Source organism: Lichenostomus cassidix, chromosome 2, assembly GCF_008360975.1.
Source record: "Lichenostomus cassidix isolate B80296 chromosome 2, HeHo_3.0, whole genome shotgun sequence".
In the NCBI taxonomy this organism is placed as follows: Eukaryota; Metazoa; Chordata; class Aves; order Passeriformes; family Meliphagidae; genus Lichenostomus; species Lichenostomus cassidix.
In genome coordinates, this window is record NC_139482.1 from 13,238,031 (window position 1) to 13,261,434 (window position 23,404).

General features: G+C 37.2%; 1 protein-coding gene across 12 annotated transcripts in view; it reads left to right on the forward strand.

Moving 5' to 3' along the window:
- PARD3 (par-3 family cell polarity regulator) overlaps nucleotides 1-23,404 on the forward strand; it is a 441,649-nt gene that overhangs the window by 234,471 nt on the left and 183,774 nt on the right. For 11 of the 12 annotated variants that reach the window (XM_085050362.1, XM_085050357.1, XM_085050358.1 and 8 more), the window contains 5 exons: nucleotides 2,474-2,599; nucleotides 3,962-4,344; nucleotides 14,354-14,493; nucleotides 15,975-16,103; nucleotides 19,983-20,021. In XM_085050362.1, coding sequence (XP_084906488.1) covers nucleotides 2,474-2,599; nucleotides 3,962-4,344; nucleotides 14,354-14,493; nucleotides 15,975-16,103; nucleotides 19,983-20,021 — 817 coding nt within the window. The remainder of the gene's footprint in view (nucleotides 1-2,473; nucleotides 2,600-3,961; nucleotides 4,345-14,353; nucleotides 14,494-15,974; nucleotides 16,104-19,982; nucleotides 20,022-23,404) is intronic. The other variant, XM_085050356.1, reaches the window with a different exon arrangement.

Genomic DNA, 23,404 nt, shown 5'->3' on the forward strand with positions numbered 1-23,404 from the left:
GGTGCATCTTGCATTAATAATTTAATATAAATTCAGAACGTGAGACAGTAGAAAGCAACATTTCAAGAAAAATGCTATGTCAAAACTATTGATGGAGCAATAACTACATGGAGACATTGGGATGAAATAACCACATTATTTTGTATAACGTACTGTCGTATTAATTCAGGTTGTTGTACTTTGTGTAAATATTGTTTTGATATTTTGATATTTTTTATATTTAACCACATTAACCAAACACCTGTTGTTGGTACTGTGTAAGCTCTTGTGCAAGCATTGCATGCACATCCAAATTCTGAATTGTCTTTGGACTTTGCAGAGTTCACCTGCATCAAAGAGCTGGTGGGCATCAAGTGAAAGACAAGGAAGAGTTGACACAATTCCTTCCTCTCCCCCTCAAATATTTTCCTGGTTTTCTCTTAAATGTAGCATTCCCTATTTTATATTTGTTTTGCCTATCTCTTCCCCCTTTAGAGTTATCCTCCTCAGTAGCTTCACTTTGTGGCTCAGAGGCAGTCTCTCCAAAAGAAATTCATCAACTTACAAGTGAGAAAGTCACAAACTTGTTTTCTAACATATCAGTTTTCTATGCATCAAAACTATAATTCTAATAAAAATAATGTAGTGAAGGCATACAAGTATTTTTCCTTTCTCACTGTTATTTTAACTGTTTGGTTCTTTATGCAACTATCAAACCATTTATAATTTCTTTATAATTATTTATCAGTTTAAAAAATCTGAGACTGCCTTCAAAGCTTGTTTTCATGAACAGAATGAAAAAAGGGATTGCATCAATATTTTAATACTTGTTTTGTTTTGCTTCCTGTGACTACATACCGTGACAATCATCAGAAAACTGTAGTACAATATTTATTGTAGGTCATTAGGTTAGGGTGCCACTGTGGTGGACTTGCAGTTTTTTTGTCATGCAAATGTCTGACTCAAGCTTCATTTGATGATTTGTGTTGTCAGAATGCTTTATGTTGTTTTCCTCTTCACAGTCTCTTTACATGTTTAGATCCTTTCAACATCATATCTTAATGTCTCTAGGTGGTTCCAAAATGGAAATACTACTAGGATCATTCCTCTTACTCCTTCATTTGCCTTGTAGGAGAAAATGTATGACTGTTCTGTAAAAAAAAAAGTCTTATTCGCATATATCGGTGACAAATTGGTAAATGAAGAATTCAAGGTGGAAGAGATAAGTTAATTCTGCTTTTCTGACCTGTTTGATGAAGTGCTCAAGTGAATATATAACTTTTGAGCACATGAGGAGTCCTTTTAAGCACCACTGACTGCTCATTTACTTTGAGGTATTATGTGTGACCAGAAGTGCTGTGATCACTGGAAGTTTTTTGCTTAAAAGACATGGGTGGTCTTGCAATCCCTGCTATGAGACTCAAGTATTTTCCACGCCATGCCTTGAAACAAATTCTGAAAGTAATGCTGTTGACTTGGATGATGTGAATTTAACCCACTGATACATCCTGTGGAATTTCAGTGTAAAGCTGATTTTTAAAAAAATTAAAATTAAAAATAAAAAAAAAATAATTTAAAATTTTAAATTTAAAAATTAAAAAAAAAAAAATCAGAAAAAAAAAATCAAGTGCAGTGTTGATGCAAGAACAGTCCTGAAGATTGAGTCTTCCTTCAAACTTAGAGTTCAGGTATAGAAACATCACTTAGTTTTCATCCTATCCTGCCAGTACCTCAGAAGTCCATTCTTCAGGATCCATTCAATAATTTCAGGCTGAATATTTCTTTACCTTTTCTCTCTAAAAATGTCCTTAAAATGACACTGTGGGTAAGCATGAGACAGAGGGGACTAACTCATTTCACAGAGGCCATCATATGGAAATTGGCTTCAGGTAATTAATTTAAGATAAGAATCTGAATTTAAAAATGGCATTTAAATTTTTAATTTCCTCTTTTCTATTTTAATAAAAAACGTTAAGATTTAAAAATAAAAGCATTTGATTCACATTAAGTTCTTGAATTCTCTACCATCCCCTCAATACAGGCTGTTTATTACATGAGATGACCCCACGTTTCACTTGCACAGGAGTGGTGATGGCTGTGGCAGTCTCTCTGCTAATTCAGAAATCCAAATTTTAAGTTGAACCTATCCAGCTTCAGTTAACTATGGGAAAAGATGCCGTTTCTCAGACGTGTGGTGGGACTTGGAGCTTTTACTACTCAGAAATCTTGGCTTTTTGCAAGAATGGATGTGCTATCATCAGACAGCCTATTCTTACTTTTGACATGTTTGATTCACCTAGGCTTTTTGTTTTATGGAAAAGGGATAATAAATCAGGTAATTCTTGAAGTTATTTGAAACCGTGGTATCCTACTTCAAGGTAAAGATGGTTTAAAATGTATTTTCTGTAGTGATTATGATAAAATATTAAATCAGTAGGATTTTCTGTGTTGCAAATTATTCAAATAGTAATAATTTGTAATCTTAATGTTCCAGAACCCTGGGGCTGCTGGTGAAGCGATTGGAGAAGGGTGGAAAAGCTGAACAAGAAAACCTTTTCCGTGAGAATGATTGTATTGTCAGGATTAATGACGGAGACCTGCGGAACAGGAGATTTGAACAGTAAGTGTTCTTACTGTTACATTGCATTATTTGATCTTTAACCTTGGAATAATTTGAGGAAGGTAAGAAAAAAACCTCTAAACTTGCCTTTCTGATAAACAGCAGATACACTAAGAGACATTAGTGGTTTGTATATAGCCAGATTTAAAAAAAAATAGGATAATTATTGTCATTAGAGTATATGCAGTTATCATTGAGTATTTTTGTACATTATAGAATTTTTTCTTCTTATACTGGTAAACTGTTTTTTTTTAAATTCCCATATGACTTTTGCTCTTATACTTGCAATGCACAATGTTCAATATAAACAGACAACTTGAAGACATACTGTATAACATTTTAAAAATATGTGGTTTTTGTTTGTGTGAGAACTAAAGGTGCTATATATGCAGAAACTTCCTGGAGAATTTGAGAGATAAATATTTATGTAGTGGTTGTCTGGACTTGGTAGAATCTTGAAGTGGTGAATCAGAAAGACTTTCAAGAGGGAAATTAGATTGTAGTTCACACCCAGGTAAGAGAAAGAACTAAACAGAAAAGAGGTGTTCAGATAATGAGTGATTTCATAGATGATAATATTGTTCTGAAATCTGTAACACGCTGAGGGCCAAAGGAATAGCATTTGTTCTGATCATCTTATACTTAATATATACTTGAAATGTGATTTTAATTTCTTTGACTCTAACCTGAATTGAAACATATCTCTGTACCATATGGTTGAAAGCAGCTTGTCTCTGCTTGTTCTAAGGTTCTGAATCACAATTTGTAAAGTCTGTGAAGAGACTTGTTGGCTTTGTATACTTTGGATCGTGACCTTGAGCCCAATGTCTGTACAGGATTGAGCATTTTTTTCCTATTACTTAGTGTTGTATTTTGATAGACTACTGTCTTACAAAAATTGAAGTGTAAGCTAGACTAGTTGCAAGACTGCATATAATCAGAAAATGGTGGAATACATAGTCTTTTTATAAATAGTCATTTTCATTCTAATAATTCTGTTGTCTCTGTGGTAACAGTTATCACAATTATTGCAATTAGCAAGGTTCAAAACAAAAGCACACTGCAGCCCTGCTGTAGAACTGTCTGCATTTGAAGACTGTGGTTTAAATTTCTGCTTTTCTGATACAGTATTTGCTACATCAGTTGTTAAGCATATTTAACCATAGTGTTGCCCCAAAGCAGTAAACCTTAGCGAAAAGCAGACCAAATAGGCTAGCGAACAGATTCCAGTTTTATGGTTTATGCTTGAGTGCAATGTGTCTGTCAGCTCGTGTTGCTTAATTAACATTAGTAATTATGCTTATAATGTCTTGTAGTCTGCCAGTCCTAATTTGCTAATTTTCTGTTCATTTTCAAACCTAGAGCACAGCATATGTTTCGCCAAGCCATGCGAACGCCGTTCATTTGGTTCCACGTGGTCCCTGCGGCGAATAAAGAGCAGTATGAACAGTTGTCCCAAAGCGAGAAGAACATGTACTACTCCAGCCGCTTCAGCCCCGATTCCCACTATCCTGATGGGAAAAGTATGAACAATTCTGGACTTCACACGTTACAAAGAATGTCTAGAGCGGGTAACCAGTCCGATCAGACAGACTCCTACTCGCAGCTACCTCATAGTGTGAATTCATCAGGGAAACCACCCTCTGGCCTGGTACCATCACCTCAGAAAGTTCTCACCTCCACTGCAAACAGTGGCTATAACACCAAAAAGATAGGGAAGAGGCTCAGTATACAGCTGAGAAAAGGTAAGGCACTGGTGTGCTGCTCATACAGCACGAGGTGTGTGTAGTGTGTATGTGTGTGTGTGTGTCCAGTGGCACTGTCCTGGGCACGATGGCTGGCAGGAGGACAGGGGATGAATTGCATTGGTTTTTGAAGCCAAGGCACTGAGCTGGCCCAGGAGACCCACCCTGCCTTCAGCGTGTGCAGCATGATTGCAAAAGGCCGTTTTGAGGAGTGCTTTAACATTGCTTTCTGTTTCTCAGCCAATAAAGTAGTGCAGTAAATGCCTCAAATTCTGTTGGCCAAGACCCAGGGAGTGGTGAACTATTTAATATAAACAGCTAAGCTAAAATGGCCCATGTTCTGTACTTCACAGTTATTGGGCATTCTAATTTCCAGCTAAAGATTTCGTTTTTTTCCACTGAGATATTAAAACCTTTGGTTGAGATGTAATGTGATATTTCCTATCTTGGTCCTTATGCTACTATAATTTGAATGGGGGTGAAAGACACTCTTTAAAGCAGTGTGTGCTTATCTGAACATCTGTGTTATATGTGCACATGCAGATGCATTGGTACATCCCTGAAGTTTTTATGATGTGAGAAAATTGGGTTTTTTTGTATAGTTACTGTGTAGATGCTTTTAAGATAGTTTGAAGTATAATAAAATGACATTTGGATGCCAGTATTCTTAGCTCTTGAGAAATTATTTTTTTAAAGGATTATACATACTGTAAGCTTTATGGTATTCAAATGAGCATATTTAAGGTTAGATATAATTTGGTCTCTAGCAACAAGAATAGTGTTTACATTACACAGCACAGAGTTTACCCATATGACAGTATTCTCCACGAACTCGGGGTACATTCCCCTTAATATACTCTGTGCTTAACATTAATAATATTTATTATTAATCTTTGTATTGAAAGGCATTGAGGACAGTGCACTGAATAGTAGAATTTTTAGTTTCCAGGTACCAGGCTACTTGTCACATTATCATTATGCTTTCCTTTCTATGAACTTCGTGTGAACCAACAGATTGCTTCTTTCTGGTTGCTGAATTTTAAGCTCTACAAACTTGGATGACATAAGGTTGAGTTGACAGTTTGCTTCTGTTGTTGATGCTCCTTCAAGAATTTCTCTAGGCCATCAGCTCAGATCAGCCTGCTTGGAAAAACTTCTTGTTATTGGTTGAGTAAGGAATCAGTGTGCTTATAAATATTCTCTCAGTCGCTACAGTGATTTTTACCTGCTTTTTTTTTGTGTCAGTGGAAGTCTTTAGAAATATTACTTGGGCAGTACATAAAGAATTCTCAACCAGAACTGGAAATAAACATTTCATATAATTTAAAAGCACCAGCAAATGAATATATAATATGGGACCACATTATTTTTGTGTGTAACAATTATGTTGTTATAGCTCCTCGAAAGATGCAATAATATATTTTTGGTGTGTTACGGATTTTTAGATGGTGACATGGTATTATATTTTGGTCATTTGCACTGGATCCTGTTTCAGAAATACACCCCCCAGGGCTATAATACAATTTATCCTTGCTGGCACCAATATCTTAGCTGGGTTTGGGGTAAAGGTGGTATATGCTACCTGTTGATGAAGAGTAATCTCTAAGATACTTTAACATCTAGTTCATACCAGAGAAGTTCTATGGCTCTTACAGTAGTAAAAGCTTTGACATATATTTAGAACGTATTTCAGAAGTTTAAAGGGGATATTTGTTCCTAACAGTTTGCTTATTTGAGAATACTACTTAGGATGAAATAGCACCTACCTCAGATTATAGACAGAGATAGAAACTGTGTTCTATGCATGGTAAAATTAAAGAAAAATGTGCATAAGGAAAGATGCCTTTTTATCATTGCTGTGTCTCATTTGTTGATACCCACTGTAGAAAGAGGCATGCCCTCCCATTCTGGCTTTCATTTGATCACTCTGGGAACATACATATGGAGCAACAAACGCAGCAAAACGCTTAAGGATGCCTCAAGTATTTTGTTTTAATTATGATTGCAGTAAGGATGTTGGTTGTTTTTGATGATTATTTCTAAGGAAGGATGTTGTAATAATACAGGCTTTATAGATATTTAACAAATGTTTTTATTTGTAGTTAACAGGCAGCAGTTAATTCACCAATTAGTATCATTACTTGAAAAACTCATTGTAGGGTGCATTAAGGCATACAAGCATGCAAGGCATCATCTTGAAATTCAGTTTTCATTTAACCTGTGCATCTGATTATGGATGTAGTATATAAGAATTGACTTTTCTTCAATACAGACAGGCCTTCTTTATTACAGCTGTATTTCTATATATTGCATGAGCTTTATTATATAGGATGACATTCTAGGATAACCCTACAATACGTGCCTCTGTAATTATGATTTCTTAATATTTATCGCTGATTTGGCATTTTAAAATAACCTGAACTTTCATAGGATTTAGCTGTTTAATAAAGTCAGAAGAGAAGGTCAGTCATATGTTTCAGTCAATGCGGAATGTTTGTTGGCTTTTCTAAATGAAAATGGATATCTGTTTATCTTGCCTTAAAGGTCAAGGCCTGAACTTTTAGCATATAGATGTAGGGGTTATTGCTGGTATTCTAATGCCATTAAGGCTGTATAACAGTCTAGCTTAATAGCTCATACAAATTAAGATAGTGCAAGACATGACAGTGAACCTATGTTTATGTACATTTTGGTGTAAACTGATACACAGTAAGTATAAATAAATAAAAATAGTTCTTTGCAGCTAATGAATAAAGAAAATAAGACCACTGATATAACACCCAGAGTGTTTGGACAAACTTTGACCTCATATACACCAGGACACTCCCAGAGTGTTCCTTCTTTGGCTTCAAGTGTTCGAGCCAAAGCAACTGGGAGAAATTTAGTCCAACACTTATAAATAATAAATAACCAATTATACAGCAAATGACTCTAAGGCTCAGTCTTTGAGCACTTAGTAACTCACAGCATTTAGCCTGATACTCACTAAAGCATTCAAAAGATTGCTTTTTCATTGGAGGTTGGTCTACTCAGATTTCATATCTACTGCTTTTGATACTGCTGTACTAAGACAAGCCTGAAGTACTTGGTCTGTAAATTAGCTCCATCTTATTTGATTGCCCTTAAGTATAATGATCATTGCATCATATGATTTCTATCTATAACTACATATTTGTACAGCTAAATTAAATATAAAATTCTTGAAGTAAAATGTCAGCACTGAGCTCATGTTTCTTAAATTGGTCCTAGTTCCACCAATTATTTTGCTAATTTTTTTGTCTGAAGTATTTGGTGCATCTGGGCTTCAGTCCACATCTCCCCACTTCCAGAAGGTGACCTAGACACTGACCACAGGAGTTGTGACCATCTCTTCCATTTTGGCCTCTCTTTTGCAAAACAAGGAAAAGAGAGGGAAAGAAATGAGTGACAGAACTGTGGGATATCTTAAAGCAGGAAAGTTGTAGCAATTACCAAGTTCATCACAGACAGGATGTAGCAGCTCTGTTCTAGAAGATGTTGAGTCCTGAAACAAAGGAGGCACCTCTGTACAGTGCAGGAGAGGAAAATGTTCAAATTCTAGATGTGAGCAGGATTACAAGACTTTGCTCTTCAGAGTTTCTTCTTGTATTGCTGTTTGGCTTGCTGGCCTTGCTGAGGTGAATAATGCTACATCTTGCATGCAGAGCTGATCTGAAATGCTGCAAGTCCCTCCAGGAGACTGAGCATTCAGTGCTATGGCACAGTGACACTCAGCCCTGCTGCACCCAAGTTCCTTTCTTGGAATGTAGGAAGCTGTCTCTAATGTAGGAAGTCATTAGAGATACAAAGAAGATGCCATGGATAGTTTGGGAGTAAGCTAGTTTAAAATGGCATCATATTTGCTCTGGAGTAGAGCACATCTATGGACAATTACTTGTTTTACTTGGGCTCATATAGCAGAATGTCTAAGACAGGACCCTGAACTTGTCTGTATGATATCCTGCATCATGTATCTGAAGTGTACAGATTTATATGCATTTTTCATTATTCTCTCCTGTTTTCCCCTCATGGTTTCTTGAGCCAGACTTTGAACTGACATTTTAAATTTTTGTTTAAAATTTCTGTTGAAGTGCTATGTTCTCTTAAAATTCCTGTTCAGATGCAGAAAGGGTGTTTGTCACGTTTGAAATGAAGCATGTAGATTCCTAAATTACTTCAGTGACCTTGAGAAATGAGACTCAAAATGAAGCAAATAATTTTGGGCATTATTAGTCATTGAAGAAGCATAAACTGCATCCAGTTTCATCTCTCCACATTTTAAAACCACTTCTAATCACTATTAGCAGGCTGTAGCATAAGGGGAAAACAATGTTTCTATTAGATTGATCAAAGATCTTCTTGAGAGGTCTGAGCTTTGCTTTGAGAGAAAAAACACACTTGTTCCAAATCACTCAGCTACATAAAAACGGGCTTGCAATTAGTTTTGATTGTTCATGTGGCTGCAGAAATTTTGTAGACAGCTGAGCAGTCAGCCTTCTAAGCAGTCATTTGCATATACAGTAAGCCTGACTACATGTGCACAAATTCTGAAAATGTGAGGCTTAAACTAGGAGCTGTAAAATGGTCTTGGTTAGTTTAGTGATGGCCTATACAATAAAAACATATTTGCTGTTCTAATCTTACATGAGGTTCAGTCCTTCATAAAAAACTGCTTGCCAACATAGAACACTAGAATAATTATTTCAGCAGTCATCCATCTGTACCTGGACCTCCAGAAAGAGACTCCTGTGAAAAAAACAGGAGGTTGAAGTGCTTGGAAGGACAGTGTCTGCTCTGACTATTGTCAGAGAACATTTGGCTCTTCTGCTTAGTTTTATTGCAATGTTATCTCCCTCCTTATTCTCCATCCATGTATAATCTACTACTTTCAGTAAGTGAGGATGATTTATTTTTTAATTTTTGTGATTTTGTGTCTATCTGCAACCAACCTTGTTTATTTTTTCAGGAAAGGGAGAGTGTGTTCTTTGTCTTTCCTGAAGAATCTACACTTTTCTTTAACAATCCTTTATTTTATCTGAGGATTATTCACCCACATGAGTTTTCCTTGTTTCGGAGGCTCTGAAATGTGCCCTGCATTTCTTGCATAAGTACTAAAAGATGTGGTGCCCAATTGTCAGTTTTTAGATGTTTTCTACTGTTTTAGAAGTGAAGGTTTCTGTGGTTTTTTTTTTGTTTGTTTGTTTGTTTTTTTCAATTTAGAGAGATCTGTATTGAACTACCTGAGAGCTCACCTGCACTTTCTTAAATTAGACAAGAAGGAAGAGCATGATTTACTTCTGTCACTGCTTGCAGTGCTGAAAGGGAAGACAACTCTTAAGAAAAATACTGTAAGATGTTCACAGTGTAGGTCCTTTAGTTGTTTACTAATCTCTGAACCAGTGTCCTTTTGAGAGAGATGGAAACACTGGAGGCAATGCAGAGGTGATTCTGGCTTTTTGTATCGTATTCTGGCAGTATTTCCACCCAGGAGCACATTTTGCTAATGAGAATTGAGACCTGCGGTTGGTGCTGGATGAGGAGTGCACAGCTTTTTGTACACAATAGCTTTAGAAAGACAGAAATGTTATGCCAGACACATTCTTTCCACAATCAAGAAGTTAATCCCAGCATTAGCGAGAAATTAAACACTTCTTCTCTATCAGATAAGAGTCCAGTCACCTGTAGTAAAATGTAATAAAATTTTTAACATTCTGTCAGTTTATGATCAGACTGCTTCCAAATGAAACTCTGATGTTCGTTTTGAAAATATGTTTAATTAAATTATAGGAATGGATTTCTTCTCCCCCTTGCCTTAAAGCTCCCAGAACCTTTTTCTTCCAAAACAGCAACTGAGATATCAAATCTGCCACTTTTCTGTTTGTACAAAATAGATCTTTTACAATTGTAACTGCCCTTTTTATTCATCTAAAACGAGTTTGTCTTCAGCTCAGAGCTGGCTGAGCTCTTCAGGGTAATGAGACCTTAGAAGGCGTGTTCAGCCTCACATTCAGGAAAAAAGGGGAACTCTAACTTGTCGAGAGAGCTGCTGATTTATCAAAGAAGCCTAAGAATTTGAATTACCCAAATTAGTGGGTAATTTTTAAATGTTATTATCACTTGGTGTAATTAGATCATTGTCAGAGATGACAGCTATAGAAGGAAGAAAATGTTTTCTACCCTTTCTAAAATTTACCCTTTTTAAAATCTAGAAGAGATAAAGGTGAACATAGCTTAAAAAATCTAAACATTGCAAAGTAAAGCTCCTAGCTTTGTGTAGGATGACTCCCACGTTTTCAAAAATATGGAAATCATTTCTGTTTCCCATTCATTGTAGTTCTGCCTTTATGTGTGTCCAGTTTCTCCTGTATTGCTAGCATAAATCAGAGGAACCTACAATATGTTTGCACAGTTCCCTCATTATTATAATGCAGTTTTACACCCTAAGAACTGAAAACATTTTAGCAGCAGGAAGATATTAAGATCTTATATGTATTTCTTTCAACAGGAGAGTGGAAATGAATGGAGTGGGGAGAACTAAATCAGTTATGTGTATAAAAAGAAAAAAAAATTAAAATGAATTCAGTCACAGAAGTAATATTTTTTTTGTCCTCAGTTGGGTGTATCCATTTATTTCCCAGTCTTGTGAACATCTAATTTATATATAATAAGCATAGTAGTTTATGAAGCTTTATCATCTAGCTAAGAGCAGCTATGGGGCATGAATAGCCAACTGAAGCAGAGAAATGGTAAAAGGAAAATTACACCCAAAAGCTACTTCATGCAAAGCTGCACAGAGCAGCACAGTGAAACACAGCCCAGTTGAGGCCCCTTCTTTCCACAGAAACAAGTAATTAGAATTTTCTTCTGCTAATATCTGGGCTCAGTGTGGATTTGTGCAGTTCTGCAGGCTTTGGTAAAGACTTTCTGGAGATTTGACAGCAGAAAATGCCACAGTCCAAATTTATATCCTGTGTGCATTTGTAATGTGAACATTTCAACTTCTGTTTTTTCCGTGGGGGTTTGAAGTGCTGTGTGTGAACCAGACATCTGCAATGATGCTGTAATCAGGCAATGGGGATTAAGCTTATTAATAATGAAATACTGTCCTGGGAGTGCACTCATGTTCTGACATTACTTTAGAAATTTTAGCAGACAAAACCTGTACTCAAAGAGCAGTATTCAACACAGATCCTTATAATATGAAAAATGTTATTTCCATAAAAAGCTGAGATATGGCTTAAAAAAACCTTATTCAGATCATCTTCACATATTGCAGGGAATTAAAGAGCTCTATGAATGTTTGAAGCATCATTAAAATTGTGAGGTCTCCTAAGTAAAATATGGATGTTACAAGATCTAGGGTTTTTTTTTTTTTATCTCTGTGTAATGGCACTGATAAATTTTATATTGGCCTGCAAGTGGATGAAGACTTTCAAATTCAAATGACAGCTATCTTGACTGCTGCAGAAGGAAGGGAAGTTGTCTCCAAATAATTAACATAGAGGAATTGATCCAAATTTCCTGAACAGTAAGATCTACATGCCCTTACAGTGTATACAGGAGTACTTAGTTACGTTCAAGATGAAAATTTTAAAAGTTTATGTCATGTCCAGTTCTATCACCTGTGTCAGTTTACTTCTCAACATGATTTCTGTCTTGATAATGAAGTCTATTGTACTAAACTTTAATCTAATGCAATTGTGCAGATTTCAGAAAGCTGTATGTAGATGACTGGTGACTATACTGGACTCCTGCCTTCTTTTCATGTGTGAATATTAATCTGCTCATTATCAATTAAACACAGGGAACAGAAATTAATTATTAGAAATTAATTAACATTGGGGTGAGTTGTCCTTGGATGGACACGAGGTGCCCACTAAGCAGCTCTATCACTCCTCATCCTCAGCTGGACCAGGGAGGGCAAACACAGCAAAGAGCTTGTGGGTAGAGATAAGAGAGGGAGAGATCCCTCACCAATTACTGTCACGGGCAAAACCAACTTGACTTGGGGAAATTAATTTAATGTATTTCCAATCAAATCAGAGTAGGGTAATGAGAAACACAAAGAAATCTTAAAAACATGTTCCCCCCACCCCTCCCTTCTTTCTGGACTCATCTTTACTCATGAATTCTCTACCTCCTTCTCCTCCCAGCAGTGCACAGTGATGGGGAATGGGAGCTGCAGTCAGTTCATCTCACATTGTCTCTGGCACTCTCTTCTCCGCAGGGGGAAGTCTTCACAGTCTTGTGCTGCTCCAGAGTGGGGCCCTTCCTATGGGAGACAGTCCTTTACGGGCATCTCCAGCACCTGGAGCACCTCCTTCCCCTTGTTCTTCATCGACCTTGGCATCTACAGAGCTCTCTTGCTCACTTGTCTCTCTGGCTGCTGTTGCACAGTTGTTTGTTTTTTTTCTTCCTTCTTAAACATGTTAATACCTCAAATGGTTCAGTAGTTGTGTGTCTTTCACATGGGTTGTGTTAAGCTTCCCAGGGCTCATAGCTGGGTACTGTTTAATAAAAGTTTGGTTTCTGTCCCCATGACATTTTACTAAGGGGTGTGTTGAGCAGGTTTTGGGGACCTACCTGATATTGCTGAGTCCTAACTGCAGGTTTCCAAGGTAGGTCAGCATAAATGTAGGTGGGACCAGTGTATGCCTAGCAAGGGAACTTGAACTGTAGACATGCCTTGACAGCCTCTGAGATGTTTCAAAGGCAGTTGTAAGTGCTGACATGTCGCTGTTGAGCTGCTAGCAGAGAAAAGAACCCAGTTCTCAGTGGCAAGAAGGAAAAGAGCCTTTATTGTTTTGATTTCAATATATATATAGTTTTTTCAGAGGTCGCCCAGATTGGTCAGCCTGAGACCTCCCCCTAGGCCTGACTGGCCAGGCCTGAGCTGTCCAAATCTTGGGACACTATTTTAAAAAACATCCAAATTTTATCTTTGTTTATGAAACACAAAAAGAATTCTCATGGGAAAGACCTGTGCTAGCCACAGCGACACTGTGTTGGGGTGCTCTCCACAGGATGATCATCTGTTTTCATGCTGCTTAAGAGTCCTGAAAAGACTTGCTGTGTAATGTTGAGGGGGGGAGTGGTGGGTTTCAACACAGAGCTTCAGGGGTTGTTGGTAACATTGGATAGATTGCATGAAAGAGAGGATCACACATGAGCTTTCTGTGCAGTAGGAAAGGCTTCTGTTTGTCCTGAGCTTGTGAATCCCGGAACTGGTGGTACACTTAATTTCTCTGAAATGCTAACAAGTCTCATTTGCCTGGGCTCCCTCTCCAGCTTTCTCCAGGTCATTTTAAATGCCTTTTGGTTTCAGTCTGTCTTAGCCAAGTGTAGTCAGTCACCTGGATGTACAGCAGAACCTCCAAAGTGGCAGCCTGGGTTTGCTCCCTGCCTGCAGGACAGACAGTGGGGTGGAACCCAGAGTGCACCAGGGTGAAGCCCTGGGGCAGAGGAGCTGTTGGTTGAAAACAGCCTGAGGTCCCTCAGAGCAGAAGAAATGAGACCACTGAGCTCCAGTGCTGTCACCTGCCAGTGTCCACAAGTGAGCTGGCAAAGCCTCATGGCCAGCAGCATCGGCTGACTGTCACTGTTGAAAGAGCTGCAAAAGAAAAAGAAAGGATCATTGGTGAGATCCAGATTGACAAGGGGGAAGGCAGTGATAGGATATCAGATATGCTTTGTTCTGATTCCTTGTCACTCAGCTCATCTGAAATAGAAAGTCAGAAATATGGCAATGACTTGGAAATCATCAGAATAGCAAGTTGCAAGGGAGGGCCTGCTGAGCCACCTGTGCCCAGACTCAGTGCTTCAGCTACAGCTTTCTTGTAGATCTTTTGTTTTCTTTTTTTTGTCATGAAGTATTTCTTGCATCTTACATGTATTTTCATGGATTGTATCAGTGAGGTATACATACATTCTGCTTGGCAAAAATAATATATAAAATGTGCATTTTAATTAGTAAAGTACATTCTTTATGCAGGTACAGAAGGCTTGGGATTTAGCATTACTTCAAGAGATGTCCCAATTGGTGGCTCTGCTCCAATTTATGTGAAAAACATCCTTCCAAGAGGTGCAGCTATTCAAGATGGGAGATTAAAAGCTGGAGACCGATTAATTGAGGTAGGAAATGTTACATGTTCTTTGTCTGTGTTTTGGCATGAGCCCACACACTATTTCACTTTCAGAGGCTTATAGGAGAATTTTTCACGCTTTTTCCCTTTTTTGGCTTTTTTTTTTTTTTTAGGTTGGAGATCAAGTTGCAGGGCATTTTCAATACATAAGAATTTAAAGAGCTGGACCCAGACATGCTATAAAAACATAAGTTTATATGTCCTTATGTGAATATAGTGTCTTAGTCTTGCATTGCTGTTTGGGAATAAATTGAAGCGAAGTGATTATTACCTAGTAAGTAGAATTAAATCAGCATGGAGTGACAGACCAGAAATTATTGAAGATGTTGCCAAGGATGGGAGGCAATACCCTGAAAGGGTTTAGTGAATTAACTGAAAGGGACATAAGAGGAGGGGAGTCCTACAGAGAATCAAGGCCACTTCCCTCCTGAAGGAAGGATGTCCTCAAGGGAATTAAATTTCTCTTAGATAGGTGCACCGCAGAGATCTTTCTGCAAATCTAGCTGGAGTGGTATAAGATGTTACCACCCACAGCTCTTCATTACTGTCCCTAAGCCAAATGACACCGGAGGTACAGCTGAGTCTGTAACTGCCTCTCAGTGCTCTAACTTCACTTTACTGCAAAATTGGCCAAGTCAGCTTGAATTGTTGCTGGAGGATAGCCCCCTGTAATTACTGTAATTCAAGGTAACCCAGATGACTCGGGGAGAGGGGGACTGAGAAGCATTTAAGACGACAGCTATGGCATCTCAACTGTGTGAGCTGTGCTCTATTAAGAGTGGAAGGAAAAAGAGAGTTTGCTGACTTCTGAGCACCATGCTCCCTTCCTTAACACTGTTAATTGATTTACCTTCATTTCCTGAATGTTTCTGAGCAGGCAAGCCTGAGATTGATCTTTCTGTGGCTTCTCCCTTACTGAGCTTAGCCCATACAGTGAGAAATTCTGCCTTTATTCCCCACCTCCCTGTCCTGATCAGTGGCATGTGGAGGCCAAGGGATTGGACTGCTCAACAGAGGCAAGATAAAGAGTAGCTACCCCAAACTTAGGTGGGAAAAAAATTGCTTTCTACTTTTGCCACAATTGGTTGTGATGATGTATAACACCAAGGCACGTGGAAACAGGACCCGTTTGGGATCATATGTTGAATTTGCCAAAAGATATTTATGTAGAAGTTCCTGTAAGAAATACTGGTAAATTGGTTTAGTTGTCTTTAGAGTATATTGGACTATACTGTTGCTGCTGGACAGGGGGGAAGTATAATTAACTAGCTTCTTATTTTTATTTGTATGGGAAGGATGACAATTTAATTAGTTCTGTTACGTGAAAGCTGTAATGTGAGCTAATAAGCAGATTGCTCCAGTGAGGGGTTTTGTTAATACTGTCCCATATAATTCACATGACTTTCCTCTGTGTTTCCTGGTTCCCCTATTTTAGAGTCGCACTGATTTCTAACATCTCATTTGTTTCAGGTAAACGGAGTTGATTTAACAGGCAAAACTCAAGAAGAAGTTGTGTCCTTGCTGCGAAGTACCAAGATGGGAGGGACCGTTGCCCTTCTGATTTTTCGACAGGAAGAAACATTCCATCCAAGGGAACTGGTGCGTAAAATAGAGAGCAGCTAAGAGATTTAGATGAATATGAGCAAATGATTTGATCTTGTCACCAGCTAGTAAACATGCATGGCCGGCACTGAATATAAGAAAAAAGAAAAAAAGCTATTTTGCTTTATTTAGAACATTTTACATGCGTGTTTTCTATTTTCTTCAAGATCTGGAATTAAGTATTTGTTGATATTGTAAAAGTGAGAGCTTTATTTTGAGTGAAAATGTTTATTACAGAAGAAGCTATTGCAGACTTTTTTTTGGATGCATGCAGACAAGTAGCTTATTTCATATCTTTTGTAAGGACAAATCCATGTTTGAAAGCCTGCCATTTGTCCCACTACCTGCTCACTAATATGTTCTCAAACGTATAATGTTATGCCAAAACAGGATATGTAAATACCTTTCTATCAAAAAGTTGAAGACATAGGAAGTAGTAGCCTTTTTTGAATGTAAACACAATCTCTGTGGAATAGAAGCCGTGCAGATATTAATTTAGCAGGGTAATTCAGAAGATATTTCTAAGGAATTTACATTAAATAGAAATAAAGTTATGTTTCATACTGTACCTTCTCCACTTGCATAGCATATATAGATAGTTCTCTGATAATTATTCAAGATAATTTCTGTTATGAAAAGGTAGATTCTGAATGGTAGCAGTATTACTTTGTTCTGTACTCAAACTGCTGAAGTTATTTATTATTTGTATTATTGTAGCTATATACAACTCTAAAATAACTTATTTGGATGCATTATTGTGAGAAGATAGACAAATATAAGTATGACGAATTAATACCTTCATTTTTCTATTGCATTTGTGTTATTTTGAATGCAATGAAATTTTTGTTTGGCCATTTCAAGATATTAAACATTAGCATTTTACTTTTGAAAACTGCCTTTAAACCTAGGAAGTTAAAGTGGCAGGGAAGGTTGCAAATGAACCAACTTTTACCTTAGCGTTACTGGAACATGATTTCAAGTGCTGAAGTGAAAGCTGTCATAAAGTGGAGATAAATAAAAATTTGAAGTCCTATTTCGCCCTACCTTGTCACTGTAACAGTGAAAGTAAGCTGTTTTTAAGTTCCTGTGGTATACTTTTCATGGTTTTGCTATCTTACATAGAAGTGAATGAAAATGCTTTTTGAGATTTCTAAATAAACTTAGAAGTAAGAAAATGTCTTAATCTGTGTATATTATTTCTATGGTAAAATGAGGAAGTCTTAATGCATAGTTTGACATGAGATTTTGTTTAAATAATTGTGAACAAAGACACGATGTAAATAATGCGGAGATTTAATAGCAATACCTGATGTAGTTTTCAAATAACAGCAAGTCAGCCCCTTGGAAGGAGTTCAGCCTCAGTAGCCTCCCTGCTGTGGCTCAGGCAATATTCTCAACTCCTTTGGCAAAGACCAGCATAGGGAGGCCAAACCTTGCCATGGCTGAGTGAGGCAGGAGCTGGGCTTTGCCCTGTGTGATGAGATCAGAGCTGAGCTGGTGTGTTCTGCTGCAGCTCCAGCTGAACAGTGGTGGTGGGAGGATCTGACAGTAGTGTGTGATGATCCTCTGGTATATAAGGATTTATTTGTTTGCATTCTGACATGAAGAACTCTTAGGTATGCACTTCTGACTGTTGTCAAAGAGCAGGAGCAGAATTGCTGGGGAAGGTGTTGAATTAAAAGTCATCATAAAAGCTGTTCTTTCTTCTCTGGTAAGAAATTATCCTTGAAAAAAAAGTAAAGCACGTCGTTTTGGTCAGCTCCTCTCATTGACTTTTACTGGCTTTTTGAAAAAAACAGAACAAATAAAAAAACAACCAAACAAAAAAGCCAAGAAAAAAAGAAAAGAAAGAAAATTAATATTGAAGTAGGTAGAGAAATGGCCTGAAATCATGTCAGTTCTCTTTTTCACATGCAGGCATTCTTTGTCCACTTAGGAACAATTTGTCTTCGCATACTTGTCTCCCTATGTCTCTCATATTTTCTACATTGGTGTGCTTTAAATACTAACTGAATGAGATGTGTCTCAGAAACCATATGTATAAAATCACTTTATTTGATGTTACCCATCCTATTAAGGGCAGGACTTGCTGTTGCTTACTGAGAACATTCAGTATTAAAACCATTTTATATTTGCCAACATTTGTACAGATAGTATTCCAAATAAAAGAGGTGTTAAGATTTTATATATTATGTTTTGGGTTATGGCTTGTTGAACAACTTTTGAAAAATATTAAGTATCTTTGGGCTTCTTTTTAAGTAAAATGAAGATAATAAAATTTAGGAAAGTTAAAGAGTTTAATGTCTTTGATGTATGTTGCCGTTATTGTCTGGAAGAGACTTATGAAAATGTGTAATTGTAATTAAAATTTAGGGGATTGTTAAGCTGAGCCTATTTAAGTTGGAATGGGATCTCTGAAGCTTGTGTGGATCAGGTCAGGTATCAGTGTGTATGATGATCCAGTGCAGCAGATCATGATGAAAGTGAGTAAAATGTGGAAGTAGGGAATAAAATGTAAGTTGGTAGAAGTCAGCTTTTCTAATTACTGATATCTGGAAGAATGATTATATTTCTCCAGAATACTGGGCATTTGATTGCTTCCACAGTCGCCTAATGCTAGACAGGTAATGTATTAGGACATGTCCACACTGATGTGAGGTAGAGACACATTATCTCTTTAAAACGTTCCCTCCTTTCCCCCTCCTTTTACAAAAGGGGTGAGGATTACTCTGGTTAAGTAGAGCTCCTGTAGCACTGTGGTTGCCTCACATAACTTGTGAAGCATTTGCTACTGACTATGTGAATCCTCTCAAGGATTGACTTGGGTTATTTAGATTTTGAGCTGTATTCTCAGTATCAGCAGCGTGGCTAGCAGAGTTAATCTCCAGCACCCTACAAATTCATATGCCCATTGGTATGTGTGGGAACTTTACATGTTCCTGGTAGTTGTCTTCATTTTTTTTCCCTTACTGGTTATTGGCTTCAGGGTGAGGCTTGCTGGATGTTTGTGTTACTGCTTTCCCACTATATTTTTGTGCTTTATCATTTGAATCTCCTGCAAAACAGCCTAAAGCAAAAATGTCCAATAAACCCTAGCATTTCATTATGACCCAGAAAAATGGAAAGAAATAGCTGTTACCCTAAAAGTGATCAGCCAGCCAGCACCAAAGTGTCTCCTGAGTTCTCAAACTGGTTTTAATGTAGGTGGATGTGGGCTTGGAAGAGCCCACAGGAGCTTGGAAGAGCACACAAGTTCCTTGTGTGTTTTTCCAGAATTGGTTGTGGGATGTATTTTCCAATGATGTGTGCCCTGAGATACAGGTGAGGAATGCAAAGTGCAGGAGGGACCCATCTCTGGTGACCTGAATGCACCCTCCTGTCCTGGGATATGCAGTGCTGCAGTGCTGGTTCATCCAAACATGCTCAAAAGGGGAATCCCTTGCTAAAATGAGAGTGGTTGTTTTAAAAAATACGTACTAATTTAAAATACTTCAAAGGGTTCATCTGGACTGTTAAGGCCATTCTTTGAAAACTTCAAGGTAGAAGGGAAAAGACAGGGGAGAACTTCTCCGAACAAGAATGTTCCATCAGCCATAAAATGGTGCAAGCAGTCATGGTTCTTCCTTGGCCAGGCAGTCACCACCCTCATAGCCAGACAGAGTCAGGTGCATGGACCATGAGGTCACTGGAGTTATGTCTGTTCACTGCTCATGTAGTGCTTGTTTAGACAAATTTCAGTCAGGGGTGTAACAAGCACCCTTCATTTTTTCATTACGACTTCACATCAGAATTAGAGCTCTTTGTTAATCCCCTTGCTGTTAGATAGTATATGTCATATGTAGTTGTGTTCTTATTTATTTTTTTTACTTCCTTTAGAATGCAGAACAAAGCCAGTCACAAATTCCAAAGGAAACGGTAAGAGCTTTGTCTTTTCCATACTGGAAGACTCCCAAATGTTTTTAAATTGATATGGCACTTCTCCATCAAAGTTTTACAGATCCTTCTTTCACCTTTTATACTGTAGATGGCTCTCTGTAGCTTTACATTTTAAATGTGTTTTTTAATGTAATTTCAAATACTGTTTGAAAATTATATACAATTCTCTTATTTCGTATGTTCAAGTGCTATTTGAAATTACATCTTTTATAGACAGCCAAAGGTCTAAAGTTAAATGATAAGAGTAGACTCTAGCTTGAGTTATATATTGAAGCTAATTGTTTAAAGCATGATTATATGACAGAAATCTGAGATACAAACGCAGAAATTAGGCAATGAGGATTTAAGTCTTAATTGCATCCTCCTAGCAAACCATTGTTAGTTATTTTTAAGAAACTATATGGAATTACTATAAAGTTTAACCTTCTGAGGGTTGCAGCAAGTCTGTGAGGTGCAGTGAGGCTCTATATTGTGCTTGTGTACTGTTAGTATATCTCACTTTAGTCAGTGGAACATGATCATTCCAATATAAAATATACTAATATATCTAAAAAGTTTTTTTTTTTTTAATAAAAGGTGTATTTTATGAAATACCAACAGAGAATATAACAATAATATGCTACATCAAAGATACACTGTATCTTAGTTAAAAACATACTTTAAGAAGCTCCATTCAGTTAGGTACCTCTTTAAAAATTAAATAATAAATTACATTATGGAGAAATTGAGAAGATTCATGTTGGGATTTGAAATGACTTAGGCTGCTGAAAAACAGAAAGGAGCTTGTCTAGATAATTTAGGATGTCTTTCCAGCTGTGGCAAGACAGTGACAGGAATAAAAAGAAAGTCAGGACTAGGTAAAGATATGTAAGAGCCATCTCAGTAAGATAATCAAGGGTATGCTGGTTGATACTATTAATTTTTCAGGGCAATGGAATGTAACTTAAAAATGGGAATTTGGGTTGCATGTTAGCACTATTCACTTCTATCCTTCCGGCTTTTAGTGTCCTTCTGTTTGAAAGTCATCTGCTCAAGGGCTCTGCAAAACTGTGGGTGTATCATTGTTTCAGACATGCCTTGCAGTATCTCTTTAGTGCATCTCATTAGAGTGTGTTTTTATCTCCATCGTTTCTTACCACGAACTGCTGATATGTAAGGAGATCAAAGATCAAAGCCCAGGATAGTATTTCTACCTGTAATCGAATACCATTGAGAATAATTTTTGGGTGCAGCCTTATAAAAGTGTACGGGTTTTAGGAGTTGAAATTCCACCCCAAAAGCTCATTAAGATAAGGCAGATTGCCTACAAGGTGTTTATAGAAATCAGTTGCTCATCTGTTCCAAAGTTAATGTTTTGTAGCAAATTCCGTGGTGAAAACCTTTCTTTGGCATTCTTGGAACCAACACCCTGACTTATCTAAGGAAAGACCAAAATAAAATAGGTATCTCCCATTTGTTCTCTTTTGATATGGAGTAAAAAATACTTGCTAATCAGGAGATTATGCAGGAGGGACAGGGAGTATATGAATAGCTAGGGATTCCTGAAAAAAACAGCCAGAAAGCCCTAGCAAACCTTGAAAATATGGAAGTGAATTGGAAAACATATGAAGACTGAGTAACATATGGTTACTGAGGGAATGAAGCTAGAAATCTGATCAAGACAAGAAATTTTGCCTAATGTCTTGGGTTTTTCATTCATTACGCTTTGGGACTTTTTGTTATTTATTTGAAGACTCAGAACAACAGTGATTGATAGTAGGAACATTAAGTCTCTTTATATTTGTCAGCTCCAGTATGTGAATAAAATAATGGACTAAATGTGAAAGGTGTCAGTGGGTATTTATAATGCACAATGCTTGTGCACTTATCTCCCTTGTTCCAATCTACTTAGCTTTGAATAAGTGTGATACTCCAATTTTACAGAACTAATTTTCCTGAGCTGCACATTAATAATACAGTCACGCATTCCTTATTATTATTTTTGAAAGTATTTTTCATTGCTTTTCTCTATTCTCCTTGGTTCTGCCTCAATACCTATTTATTTCTCCTCTGTCTACTTTTGAGGTCTTTGAGATTTCTAATCTTGCAATTTCTATTTCTGTGCCTGCTCTGATCTTTGTGCTGTTAGTTGTGCGATTTTAGTCTCCAAGTGTCAAGGACTTGATAGTAGAAAGCAAAGAAAAAAAAAAAGCCCAACAAAAGAGCATGATGAAGGCAGTGAAGCTTCAGAAATGAAAGAGGTGAAATGCAAGTCTGTTTTTAATTTAAAGGCAAAATGGTTGTGGGGTTGTTTTCTTTTTTTTTTGCTGCTGTTGTGTCTTTGTGGAGAAAAAGAAGAAAAATGCACCTTTGAAATTAAAAAAAAAAAAAAAAAACAAAAAACCTCCTTGAAAGTAGAAGGCCTGAAGTAAAATCACAAAATATCAAGCCTAACTTTTCAACATTCTTAACTCAGTGGCTACCTTCCTGTAACTGTTAATTTGAAATGGTGTACATTAATATTGTGGCACTTGGGTGCAGTAGTTAGTCCTCAGAGACGTCATAAAAGAAAACCTTGAAGGTCATTTTTTTCTTGATTTGTGGCCTTGACAGAGTTATTCCTTACAATCCATATACAAAGCATATGAATTCATTTTTTTTTCACACCATCACAGAATACAGATTCTCAGTCTTAAACTTCCATTTGAGGAGATTTTGTAACTTGATAGGCTCACAAAACTTAAGCTTTGCTCTCCAGTTAGACAGAAGAAATGCAAGTTGCTGATGCAGCTTCAGTTTCTCTCTGGTAACTGCCCCAGTGAAAACAGGACTGTTTTTTGCCTTCTACTTTGCTTATGAGCAGAGCCTGTGCTCTATTTCCTCATGAAGCTTGGTTGAAAGGTTGTTTCCCCCAGCCCTGAGTTTGTTCCATTTGTATAGCTGGTGACAGCATGGAACAGATGCACCTATTTCTGCACAGGGTGATTATTCGGAATTTAGGAGATTGACCATAATATGAAAACTAGTAATTTATCATTATTACATTTCTGGTTTTAAGCATAATTATCTTAATCCTGTTACCATGCATTGAAATGAACTGTTAATTATGCTATGTAAAACATCTGCCAATTAATTTTTCCTCATACTCTTTGAAAGTTGATAGTGTTTCAGTAATATTTTGCTTTTACAATTGTCATTCACTATTTGTTTTCTGAATTCAGAACCAGCAAGTTAACTTTCACGTAAGCATAATGCTGGAAAAATAATAATTATCATGTGAGTAAGTATTTTATAAGGAGTGTTGTCTATTGATGAAAAGAGATTCAAAGTTAGGATTCAGGATTTAATTTCCTGATCGTTGCACTCAGCAGCATGGAAAAGCT